General features: G+C 38.0%; 1 protein-coding gene across 2 annotated transcripts in view; it reads left to right on the top strand.

Annotated features, from left to right (window-relative positions):
- The window catches only part of LOC121438782 (nucleoporin SEH1), a 107,290-nt gene that overhangs the window by 54,561 nt on the left and 40,214 nt on the right, over positions 1–12,515 (top strand). For both annotated transcript variants that reach the window (XM_041639206.1, XM_041639202.1), the window contains 5 exons: positions 1,972–2,095; positions 4,081–4,211; positions 8,290–9,109; positions 9,196–9,316; positions 12,162–12,330. In XM_041639206.1, the coding sequence (XP_041495140.1) occupies positions 1,972–2,095; positions 4,081–4,211; positions 8,290–9,109; positions 9,196–9,316; positions 12,162–12,330 (1,365 nt within the window). The remainder of the gene's footprint in view (positions 1–1,971; positions 2,096–4,080; positions 4,212–8,289; positions 9,110–9,195; positions 9,317–12,161; positions 12,331–12,515) is intronic.

Below are 12,515 nucleotides of genomic sequence, written 5' to 3'. Positions count from 1 at the left end.
TTGAGATTTCTGTTTGGTGCTCCAATGTGGGTCTCTGTCTGTCTCCTTTCCTCGCCTGATGAAGGTTAATATTCAGGAGGATGCCAATTTCTTAAACTTGAGTAGAACATTTATTTATTTACATATATGAGTATTTTTACTTTTTGTATGTATGTGCACAGTGTGCATGCATGGTGCTTGTGCAAGTTAGAAGAGGAAGTTAGATCCCCTGGAACTGAAATTAAAGATGGTTGTGAGCCTTCTGGTGAGTACTGTAAATTGAACCTGGCTCCTCTGGAAGAACAATCAGTTCTCTTAACCATTGAGCCATCTCTCCAGCCCCCAAATTAATTTTTAGAAGTTATACCTGTGTCTGTATGGATTTTTACACATCCATATAATGCTTGCAGAGGCTAACGAGGGTGTTGGAGACCCTGGAGCTAGAGTTAGAGGCACTTGTGAGCTGCCTGATAAGGATGCTGGGAACTGAACCTAGGTCCTAGTACACACTCTTAACTACCGAGCTATTTCTCCAGCCCTTAGAGCCTAAGTATGAAACCATTCTTTATTTTATTTTATTTTTGATTTTTTAAGACAGCATCTCTCTTTAGCGCTGCTGTCCCAGAACTAACTTTGTAACTCAGGCTTTCCTTGAACTCACAGAGATCTGCCTGCTTCTGCCTCCCAAGTACTGGGAAACCATGCTTTTGAACTATCTTATCAATGCAGTGAATTAAAAAATAAAATACATGAAAGAGTAGATTGGTGTTTTTGAGATTATGGAAGAAATAAAAATAACCATTCTTTTTTGCTTTATCTTGTTTTGAAGCAGCGTCTCACTGTGAGGCCCAGTCTGGCCTTGAACTTGTAGTTTTCTTATCTCACTCTTTGTTCAGATGCAGTTGTGTGCCATTATCCTTGACTCTGAACTCTTTTAATATAGGGGATGTAGTTAGCCCTGGCTAACCTGAAATTTGTAGACCAAACTAGGCTTGAAATCAGACACCTGTCATGTCTCTTCCTCCTAAGTGTTGGGATTATAAGCATGTACCACCACGCATAGCTTTCTGAACTCCTTTCTTAACAGATGAACAAAGCATTAGATATTAAGAAAAGAGTCTGACTCAGAACTTTTATTTTGGTATTATGAAGTTTCACATATTCAATATACTGGGTTAATGGAAGAAACTTCCAAATGAATATCAATCAGAAACTGAATTCATATTTTAGATCTGTGATATGAAAGTTTTGTAAGAAAAGTACAAATTCAGTTCTCTTTAACAAGGTCCTTGAGCCTATGTTTTTCTAAAACTTGTATGAAAGTGGCAGTATGCTTAATTTCAAGGCATATTTTCTTTCTTTTTTTTTTTTTAAATATATTTATTTATTGTGTATATAATATTCTGTCTGTGTGCATGTCTGCAGGCCAGAAGAGGGCACCAGACCTCTTTAAAGATGGTTGTAAGCCACCATGTGGTTGCTGGGAATTGAACTCAGGACCTTTGGAAGAGCAGGCAATGCTCTTAACCACTGAGCCATCTCTCCAGCCCAAGGCATATTTTCTGCAGGTTAATCTATAGAGCAAAAAAATATGCTATGTTTAAGTCCTACAGCATTTTGCTGCCCCCCCCCCCCCATTCAGAACAGTGCTTAATAAATAAATAGTGACGGTCCTGAGTGTTACTTGTAAATTGCTTGTGTTTTTAGGCCAGTTACAGTGGTTAAGTGATAGCTTGGCCTGAACAAACAGAAGGTTTTGTCTGAAGCGTCTCCTCCTCTCCCCTGTTGGCTGTGGAACCCAGGTCTTTCCCTGGGCACGGCAGGTACTGCCATGGAGAACCACCTCAAAGGTTCGATCTGGGCTTGAAGTTAAATGGCAAGAGTAGATTTGTTGAATCATTTTGATGTTTTAGTAGTATTAGATAAAGTAATCTAGAGCTTTTCAAAGTGGTTGGAAATTAAAGATTAATTTGTGTCTAATTATTTTTGCAGCCATCATTTGGTTATTTTATTAGATCACCAGAGGAGAGAGAACCTTTTGCGTTACTAAAACCGGATGTCTCAAGAAGTAATTTGGAAAAAGAAGTGACTCATCTTCACCAAGGTTTATTTTCAGGTAGTGGGTTAAACGAAAGACTTTAAGGAACTGTTATCTTAACTCGTAATCTGTGAATCATGTGATCATAGTCTGTATGAAGATGTATACACTGCTTTGTGACTTTTCAACATTGAGTGTAGATTTGTTGTTGTTGTTTTTTTTTATTATTATTTGTTTTCTGGTTTTTCGAGACAAGGTTTCTCTGTGTAACAGTCTTGGCTGACCTGGAACTTGTTTTGTAGACCAGGCTGGCCAGAGAACCTCCTGCCTCTGCCTCCTGAGTGCTGGGATTGAAGGTGTGCGTTACCACCTCCCACCATAGATTTGATTTTTATAGAACCTCACATTTTCTATTCAACTGAAAGTGGGGAAGACAGCCCAAATCCACCTAGATTTTGTATAATCTACTATAGCAAATGAAAATAATTTCAAATGATCTAGTTAAATTTGGCTTATTAAATTATTACTGTTAAGGAATAATAGAAATTATATTCATCGTTTTTTGTTTGTTTTTCGAGACAAGGTTTCTCTGTGCTTTGGAGCCTGTCTTGGAACTCAATTCTGTTTACCAGGCTGGCCTTGAACTCACAGAGATCTACTTGCCTCTGCCTCCTGAGTGCTGGAATTAAAGGTGTGCACCACTATTGCCTGGCCATTTAGAAAATTCTTTGAAATTTATAGTGTAATAGCCTGCATATAGCATAACATTCCTGTGATATCTATGGGAAAGGTTTTTTTTTTTAAATATACTGTGACTCATTTAGAGTCCTTTTTGTCTGAATTTGTTTCTTTATATTTATTATGTATACAATATTCTGTCTGTGTGTATGCCTGCAGGCCAGAAGAGGGCACCAGACCTCATTACAGATGGATATGAGGCACCATGTGGTTGCTGGGAATTGAACTCAGTACGTTTGGAAGAGCAGGCAATGCTCTTAACCGCTGAGCCATCTCTACAGCCTGGGAAAGGTTTTTATTTTGTTTTGTTTTTGTTTTTGTTTTTGTTTTAGATGGAGTTTCTTCGTGTAGCCCTGGCTAGCCCAGACTCACTCTGTAGACCAGGCTGGCCTTGAACTTGCAGGTCCTGAAGGTGTGTGTCACCACTTCTGGCTAATAGAAGGCTAACTTTAAGTTAACTTCTGTGGTTAGCTAAATTGAGCCATTCCTGTTTGATAACCCAATGTCTTTTGCTGCGAATATGATATTGTATAATATGTGCTCCATTCTTTTTTAAAATTTTCTTATTTTATGTTTATGTTGTTTTGTCTTATGTATGTCTGCATCATGTGCATGCGTAGTGCCTGTGGAGGCAGAAAATGGCATCAGATCCTCTAGAACTAGAGTTACAGACGGTTGTGAGCTGCCAAGTGTATGCTGAGGATTGGATCCGGGTCTTCTGGAAGGGCAGCCATCTCTACAACCCCAGGATGTGCTCCATTCTTAAATAGCCTGTATTCAAACACAGGACTTAGGATAAAGGGTCTATGTGTGTAGTTAGTTCTTTTTTTTAAAATTTTATTATTATTATTTTATTTATTTATTTTTTTTGGTTTTTTTTTTGAGAAAGGGTTTCTCTGTAGCTTTGGAGCCTGTCTTGGAACTAGGTCTTCTAGACCAGGCTGGCCTTGAACTCATAGAGATCTGCCTGCCTCTGCCTCCCAAGGGCTGGGATTAAAGGTGTGCGCCACCACCCGCCTGGCAGTTAATTCAATGTTTATCATTCTGAAGAAGTATATAATTTTGAAACCAGTTTTTGAAACCAAAGTATATTAAATTAGTTTATATGAATATTTGTAGGGGAGACTAAAATCCAGAGACTTCCTTCCATTCCCGGCCTTTGTCTAGATGTCTGTCATTGAAATAATCTTTCTGAAGACAACTTATGTTTGCAGTACAAAGATATTTTTCTTGACAATTAATCATTTTGACTGGTACTTCTTATCTCAGATTATTTATGAGAGGTAATATAGGCCTTTAAGTTGAATATTGTTTATTTCCTATAGGAAACTTAAATGAACAGTCCCAGGTGCAGCTCAGTCAAGGCTCACTTACACTGCAGGCTGAAGAACTACAGAGTCCTTCACAGGGGGATGAGGATGATGTGACACTGACGGCCAACGAGAGCAGCACAGAGGTAGCTCTGACTCTCCTACAGGACTCTCAGCGCCTTGATAGGGCTTCAGACCACTTGAGAAAAACCTGTGTCCTTATTTTCCTGGCTTCAGTCTTATTACAGTGTCCTTCAAATGAGAACATTTTAAAAATCAGTTTATAATGTACATATAGAAGAATATATAAAACAGTATTACTAGCCATTTGAGTAGCTCTGTAGTGGTACTTCTTTGTTTTAATTTGTATTTCTCTGATTGATTGCTAATGAAGTTAATACTTTTATACTTTAACTGATTTTACATAGTTTTTTATGTGACGTTCCATTCATTGGATTTCCTTATATATTTGGTAGGCTCCTTTGGCCAGCATGAAAGTTTCACCTGTCTTCTTCCATCTGTGACTTGCCCCCCGCCCCACCTTTTCCTCCAAGATAAAGTCTCACTGTATATTGCTAGTTAGTCCTGGATGATCTGTGTCATCCAGACTGGGCTCAAACTTGTGTCAGTTTTCCTGTCTCAGCCTCCTGAGTGCTGTGATTACATATAGGAGCTATCATGCTTGGTTTAGCTTTTTCATTCCTAATAGTATCTACTTTTTTAAAAATTAGTTCATGTTTTCTCTGTTTCACTAATGTGCTGTCTTTGTGGTAAATCAGATATACAAGATAATGTTTGCTTGATCTTCTTGATTATGTTATGTTACTTGTAAATATTGTTGCTTGATAGTAAGTCTTGGCATCTAAAAAGATTTCCATACTTTTTAAATATATCAAACAACTAACCCACCAACAACCTTGTACTTTTAGTGATATTACATATAATCTATAAAACAGAAAAATTAAAATCTCTAGAATACTGAATCTCAAAATACTTAATCTATAAACATGCTATATCTCTTCATATTTATTATAATTTTCCTCTACATTTTATGACTGGGCAGATTTTCCTTGTGGTTTGTTTTTGTAAAGTAGTTGAAACATTTTAAAAGCTCCCCCCCTCCCCGCCCCCTTTGGACAGTCTGGTTTCACTGTGCAGCCCTAGCTGTCCTAGAACTCACTATGTAGATCTAGATCAGGCTGGTCTTGAACTGTCTCAACCTCCCTAGTCCTGGGATTTAAAGATGTGTGGCGTTTTTTTTGTTATTGATTTTATTTAGAAAAGGACTCGTTATGTAGCTTAGACTGGCCTTGAGCTCCTGGTTTTTTTCCCTAACTTCTTGGGATGAATGTGTAGTTCACTGATTCTTTTTACTGAATTTTTGTCTTGTTTTCCTAATATGAACATTTATCTAGTATGAATTTTTCCAGAGAGCATCGTTTTTGCTGTAGCCAGTGTTTTGTCTTTTGTTTCATGTGTTGCTTCATCGTATTTTCATTATTGAGTGTCCTTCCTTCTTCGTATCAGGACTTTTATCTCTCCCTCTCCTGCCGATCTTCCTTCCCATTTGGCTGTGCTGGAAACTTAACACATATTTAGGCCAGCGTTCCTTGATATCCCTCATCCTGTGCAATGCATTTCTAATTCCTTAGGCTCATGAAAAAAATTTATCTTGCTCAGTTTTCAAGCATTTATGAGATTTTTTCCAAATTTTTAAAAAATTATTTTTATTATTTTATATTATTCACTATTTTTAATTATGTGTATGAGAGGGTAGGGACTGTGTGTATATATGAGTAGGTGCCTACCACTGGGCTTAAGTTGCTGGCAGTTGTGAACCACTTGGAATGGGTGTGGGGAACTGAACTCCGGTCCTTTGTCAGAACAGCACATGGTCTTATCTACTGAGCTGTCTTTGCAGATTTAATTTTTGTTTTTTATTTATTTATTTTTCTTTCCAGGATTTAAAATAATTGGTTTTAGGTTAATTGTTCTGTGTTTTCAATATTTTTGCTCTTAGTCATTTAAATTTTATCAAGACATATTAAATGGATTTGGATTTGTTTAGTTTTAAAAATGCAGTTTGTTTGCTTGAAGGGAACACCTGTCGTATAACTATTGCTTACTTTCATTTTTTTATTAATGTTTTTGTTTCATTGATGCGAGCTTTGTTAAATAAGAATGCTAAAGGTGGTTGCATCTTAGAGTTATTTTGCTATTCCTTCAGTTATTTAGGTTTTTTTTTAATTTTTTTTATTTTTTATTATTTATTTATCTTTATTTTATGTGCATTGGTGTGAAGGTGTCAGATCCCCTGGAACTGGATTTTCAGACAGTTGTGTACTGTCATGTGGGTGCTGGGATTTGAACCTGGGTCCTCTGGAAGAGCAGTCAGTGCTCTTAACCGCTGAGCCATTTCTCCAGCCCGTTATTTAGGTTTTAATATCATACACTATGACTGTATGTTTGTCTGTTACTCATTATGAGTCTGTTTTTGCTTTAAATTTTTTTGAGACAGGGTTTCTCTGTAGTTTTGGAGCCTGTCCTGGAACTAGCTCTTGTAGACCAGGCTGGTCTCGAACTCACAGAGATCCGCCTGCCTCTGCCTCCCGAGTGCTGGGATTAAAGGCGTGCGCCACCACCGCCCGGCTTGCTTTAAATTTTTGAGGCTATAGTTTTAGGTTCATATAAATCAAAATTGTCTAGCTAATCAGCTTTGACCATTGCACACATCTCCCTCTGTTCCTGTTGTGTCCCCCCCTCCCAGGTTGGTATCAACCAAATACCAACTTTTCCCCTTAGGGTTGTCATGCTTGCTGTGTTGTACCCACAACTTTTTGATAGTTAAAGATAATACATTTATTTATTTCTTTTCCCATGCATGTTTCTCAGAGTGTGTGTGTAAAGATGAGAGGACAAATTGCAGGAGTCAGTTCTCTCCTGCTATGTACCGTGTAGGTCTCCAGGCATTGAATTTAGGTCATCTTGGAGGCAATTGCCTTTACCCACTGAACCATCTTGCTGGCTCTTTACTTTTAATCTTCCCTTGTTCTTATTTTGGATGCTTCTCATTGAAGACTATAGAAAAAGATTTTTAAAAAAATCAATTTTGTAGCATTTGTTCCTTCCTTCTTTCCTTTTTTTTTTTTTTTGTTTTTTTGTTTTTTTGTTTTTCGAGACAGGGTTTCTCTGTAGCTTTTGGAGCCTGTCCTGGAACTAGCTCTTGTAGACCAGGCTGGTCTCGAGCTCACAGAGATGATCCTCCTGCCTCTGCCTCCTGCCTCTGCTGGGATTAAAGGCGTGCGCCACCACCGCCCGACCTTTGTACATTTCTTCAGTGCAATTCCTAGTCCATGACCATTTGAATCTTTTCACTTTCTTTGTTACTTGTTTCCTCTGATCTTTATTCTTTTTCTTTAGGTATTCCTTTGGGTTGTATGTGACTGTGTTTTATTTTTCTATTAATTTCCTACATGTTTTTCTATATTATTGATTATCCAAGAAATTATACCCTGTCTCCTTGATTTACTAATGTTTAATAAGATCTTCTTCTCTTCCTTTCTTTCTGTTTCTTTCCTTTCTTCCATCTTTCCTTCCTTCCTTACTTTACCTACCTCTCTTCTACCTCCCCTCCTTCCCTCCCTCTTTCCCTCCCTCCCTCCCCTCCCTCTCTTTCTCCCTCTTTATCTCCCTATGTGCTTACTTGTTTGTTTGAGACAGTGCCTATTGTAGCACAAACTGGCCTTGAACTCATGTGTAATTGAGAATAACTATATTCTTAATCTTCCTGCATATACCTGGGCATATGGGGTTCTTTTAAATATACTGTTGGCTTCCAATTGCTTTCGGCAGGAGGTTACCATTATGTATCCTGTTGTCACCAGAGGTGAATGTTTTAATATATGTTTATAGTTTTTACTGTTGGACCCATCTCAGTTTTATACCTGTGATTCCAATTATGTCTTACTGTGCCCAATTTATAAATTTAGGTATGCATAGGTATGTATGTTGCCTAGGAATAAGCATAGTGTGTGTGTATATATATGTGTACATATATCTATATATCGACAGATAGATAGTAGTTTGGTGTGCCATCTGTGCTTTCAGACATCCATTAGGAACATAATCCTTGGATAGGAGACTACACTAAATAAAGATTAAACAAATTTCTACTTGTTCTTGTAAGTAGAGTGAGTTTGTTTAATAAAAGTTTTTTATTTTTAGGACATTTTCTGCAGTAATAACAAACTTGAAGAACATAAAAGCATTCTATCTGGCAGTGGAGATTCTGTACTTAGAATAAGCACCATTGCTTCAGCCATTGCCGATGTGTCTGTGAGTACTGATCCTGCCCAGCTGGTTGCCATGATGAAGGCACTTAAAAATAAAAGAAGAGACAAGACTTTTCAGGATGACGATACACAAGAGGACTGTTCCACGTCTCATTTCTTAATTAATGATGTAGAAAAAAGTAACAGATTCAATGCATTTGATATGGAGAAATACCTTACAAAAACAGAAGTTAGTAGCTGTGAAGGTACATGGGAGCCCTTTTCAAGAGCAGGCACGTCTGACATTTGGGATTTATGTTTGCTCAAACAGCACACTGTTCAAGACATCAGTATGGCGAATGTTTGTGCTGCTAATGTGAGGCAATCCAAAGCAGATTCAGCAGCTGCTTTCTATGGTGAAAATACGGAGAGTGAGACTCAAGAGTCACTCAGAACACTCGCCTCTCCAGATTCGGGTCTTTCGAACGTGAGCGAGAATAGAAGCACAGTCACAGGGAGGAAGGCATGCTCCATTGACGAATTACCAGATGTGCAGACCGTTGAGAAAGCTATCTCAGTTTCCATTCCAACACCTGGTAGTTACTCATCAATAAGGAATCCCAGAGTACCATCCCTTTGCCTTTTAGAAAAGCATGAGGAAATACAAGATAATAGAGAACACCGAAGGAAAAAGGAGTGTGTCAGTGAGACAAGCAGCAGTGACAAGCACGTCACTTTTGAAGAAGATCGTATAGTCTTACCTAAAAGTGTTGGTAGGTATCAGTGATCGATCACATTTAAATTGTGTGGTTTTTGTTATTGTTTTCTGTTCTTATTGGAGAATATACCTTTCTGATAGATTTGACAATTTCCTCTCCTGAGAGTGGTGGATCTGGCTTTGAAGACCAGGGGCGATTCAGACTGTCTACTTCACCACTCAGTCATTCTTCGCCTAGTGAAATTTCTGGCAACTTATCAGGGTAAGTGCTTACTTAACTTTATTTCTGTTTATTTCTATTATTGAGAATTTCATGTAATGTGTTTTGATTAGGTATATCCCACCTTGATTTTTAAGTTTAAAAAACTGTAAAAAAATCATAAAAGAAAAAAATCATGTTTAGGTTTATCTTTTGTTTTCTGAGACAGGATTTCTCTATAGCACTGGCTATCCTGGCACTCTCTTTGTAGACCAGGCTGGCTTTGAATTCCGAGATCTGCCTGCTACTGCGTCACAAGTGCTGAGGATTAAGGTGTGTGCCACCATTGCCTGGCTAGGTTCATCTCTTAAAGGTGGTCCCTAAAATATCTTTTCAATTTCTTTACTTTTAATTTTTGAAATAACGTCTCTGTGCTTTGCCTTGATTTCAACAGAGATCTTCCTGCCTCTGTCTTCCCAGTGGTATTTCTTCATTGTTTCCCACACAATATTTTATATTGAGAAAGGGCCCATTCTCCTATTCAAGCCACTAAGCTTTGGCCAACAAGCAAGCCCTTTAGGTTCCTCCTCTCTTAGTCCCCAAGCTGGCATTATAGATACATACTGCTACAGCTGATGGATTTTTTTGTTTGCTTTTGTTGTTGCTTTTCTTTACATGGGTGCTGGGCATTCAAGCTTAGTTCCCCAGTACTACCTGGAAGCACTTTAATCACTGAACCATCTCCCAGATCCTATACTCTGCTTTTCTGTATTTGTTGGTTTTTTTTTTAAAAAACAACATGAAAAGTAATACTATTTCAGAATGCATATGAACCTGTTTTAGTTTCCTTTCTGTTGCTGTGTTAAAACACCATGACCAAAAGCAACTTAGGGGAGAAAAAAGTTTATTTCAGCTTGTACTTCCAGGTCACAGTCCGTCACTGAGGGACATCAGGGCGGGAACTCGAGGCAGGAACCTTGTGATTGCTGCTTGGATGTCTTGCTCGCTGACTGACAGTCGTGCTTAGCTAGTCCAAGCCTAGGGATGGTGTCACCCAAGACAGTCAAGTCAGTCCCCACAAACATGCCAGCAGTCCCGCCTGGTGGTTCTAGACTGTCAAGTTGACAGTTTAATGCTAACCAGGACAGGGACTTTCGTGGTTTATTCAGTCTTTCTAGTATTGCTTAGTGTATCTTTGTATTTTACTGTCTTCCAAGATTATTTTACTTCATGTGTAGGAATAACATATAGATGTAAGTGTTACCATGTGTGTTCCTGGTGCTTGAGGAGTCCAGAAGACATTGGATCCCCTGTGGAATTATAGGTAATTGTGAGTTGCCATGTGGGTGTTGGGAATTGAACCAAGGTCTGTAAGAACAGCCAGTGTTCTTAACCTCTGGGCCATCTCTCCAGCCCCATGTTTTGTTATTTTAATAACATCAAAATGAATAGTTTTTTTTTAAATTTTTAATTCTAAAAATGTTGTCTTTTCTGGCTTCATAAGAGATCATTTAAGTGTTTCTCTGTTGACTTAAATGAACAAATTTGAGTAGCTACTGAAATGACTAAAAATGTTATGGTTTAGAAAATAATGGATTTCAGAGCTAATCTACTAACTTTCCCCAAGCTGCCTTTTTTTTTTTTTTTAAGCTGTGTGAATTCAGGCATCATTTCTGAAAAAATATTTTTCCTCCTTCATTCTCTTCTACCCTTAGGAGGGAATGCTCATGATACATTTATGGAATAAATTCTTAACCTTGTGTTTGTGATTGTACTCACATTCATGAAGATGTATAAGCTTCATTGCCTGTTTACAGGTCAGAGGAAAACCTGTAGGAGTTGGTTTTCTCTTTCCACTTCTTGGGAATCAAACTCAGGCCATCAGGTCTGGCAGCAAGTACCTTTGCTTTCTGAACCATCTCAACAGCCCTCCCTAGGCTGTGGTTGTTCAGCTTGCTTCCCTTCCCAGATCTGGACTGGAGTCTCTGATATGGCTGCTGAAAAACAAAATGAGATAGAAGTAACACCAGTGTGTGTTTGTGGTAAATAGATGTGGGTTCCATAGCAAAGGCTCTGTCTTTTTTGCTTGCCTGCCTGCCTGCCTATCCATCCACCCGCCCACCCGTCCGTCCATCCATCCATCTAACTACCTATCTGTCTTTGTGTTGGCATTGGGTGTTTTGGCCAGGTTTTTGAGCATGATCCGACATTGCACCATATTCTTAGTCTTCATCCATTGAATTTTGTTTTAGTTAATATACTGTGAATTTCTTCCTAAGCCAGAGCATAGTATTCAGCAGCATGGTTTGGGGTTTTTGTTAGATGTTAGCAGTGCTAACAAACATTCTACCTTTGAACTATATCGTCAGCCCTAACAGCATGGTTTTTAGTAGTTAAAGAATTATGTTGTAAGCTTGTGCCATGCCTTAGTTCCTCTTGTATGGCATTTGAGCTTCCTACTTTATTACCAATAAACATAGCTTTTATGAAGTGTTATATATTTATCAATAATTTTTTTCTTTCTGGATGAATTTCTCAGATATAGACTATCTGAGTCAATGGGTGTTTTCTAGGTGTGTGTAATTATTCAGGCAAAAGTTGCTCACTTTACATTTTGATTAGTATTTTTTAAAAATGGTTTTATTAACTGCTATATATCAGGTATTCAATAAATTTTTTATTGAATGAATAACTAATTGTTATGTGTTTGTATATGCTATTTATTAATGAAAATGAGACAACTTTTTCTTTAATGGTAGCTTACCAGGTAGGTCATCAACAGGAATATAATTGATTATTTTAATTAAAGATGGAAAATTTGTGATTGAGTTACTTCAAGCTTATAGCTAGATAGTAGTGGTCATTTGCTAATACATATTCTAACATCATGCTTCTGTTTCTCTTTCAGGTATGCTCTGGACTCTCTTAATTTAGCTCATCACCAGAAGCCCCACTCAGAGTGTGAGTTGTCTGAGTTGGCATGTTCCCGTGCTGATATGAGCAGGCTGACTTATGTGTCTGAACAGGAAAACACCTATCCTGTCACAGCTGCTGCTGAAAGCTTAGAGGACCACAAGGTGGGTGTCACTTGGACTGTTTCTTTAGTAAGCCTTCAAGATCAAAAGTGTTAGTGACGTTTGACTCAAACTGGAATTCTGACCTGTTCAACTTCCATGTTGCTGTTCTGTATCTTTAGAGTGAATTAATGTATGTATATATTTATACTTAAGTCTTGGCATTGACTCTTGCTCACTTCAAAAAG

Source organism: Microtus oregoni, unplaced genomic scaffold, assembly GCF_018167655.1.
Source record: "Microtus oregoni isolate MIOR12 unplaced genomic scaffold, Mior012 000057F_ref0000458, whole genome shotgun sequence".
In the NCBI taxonomy this organism is placed as follows: Eukaryota; Metazoa; Chordata; class Mammalia; order Rodentia; family Cricetidae; genus Microtus; species Microtus oregoni.
Note: the sequence above shows the minus strand (reverse complement) of the source record. Positions and strands in the feature narration are given on the sequence as shown.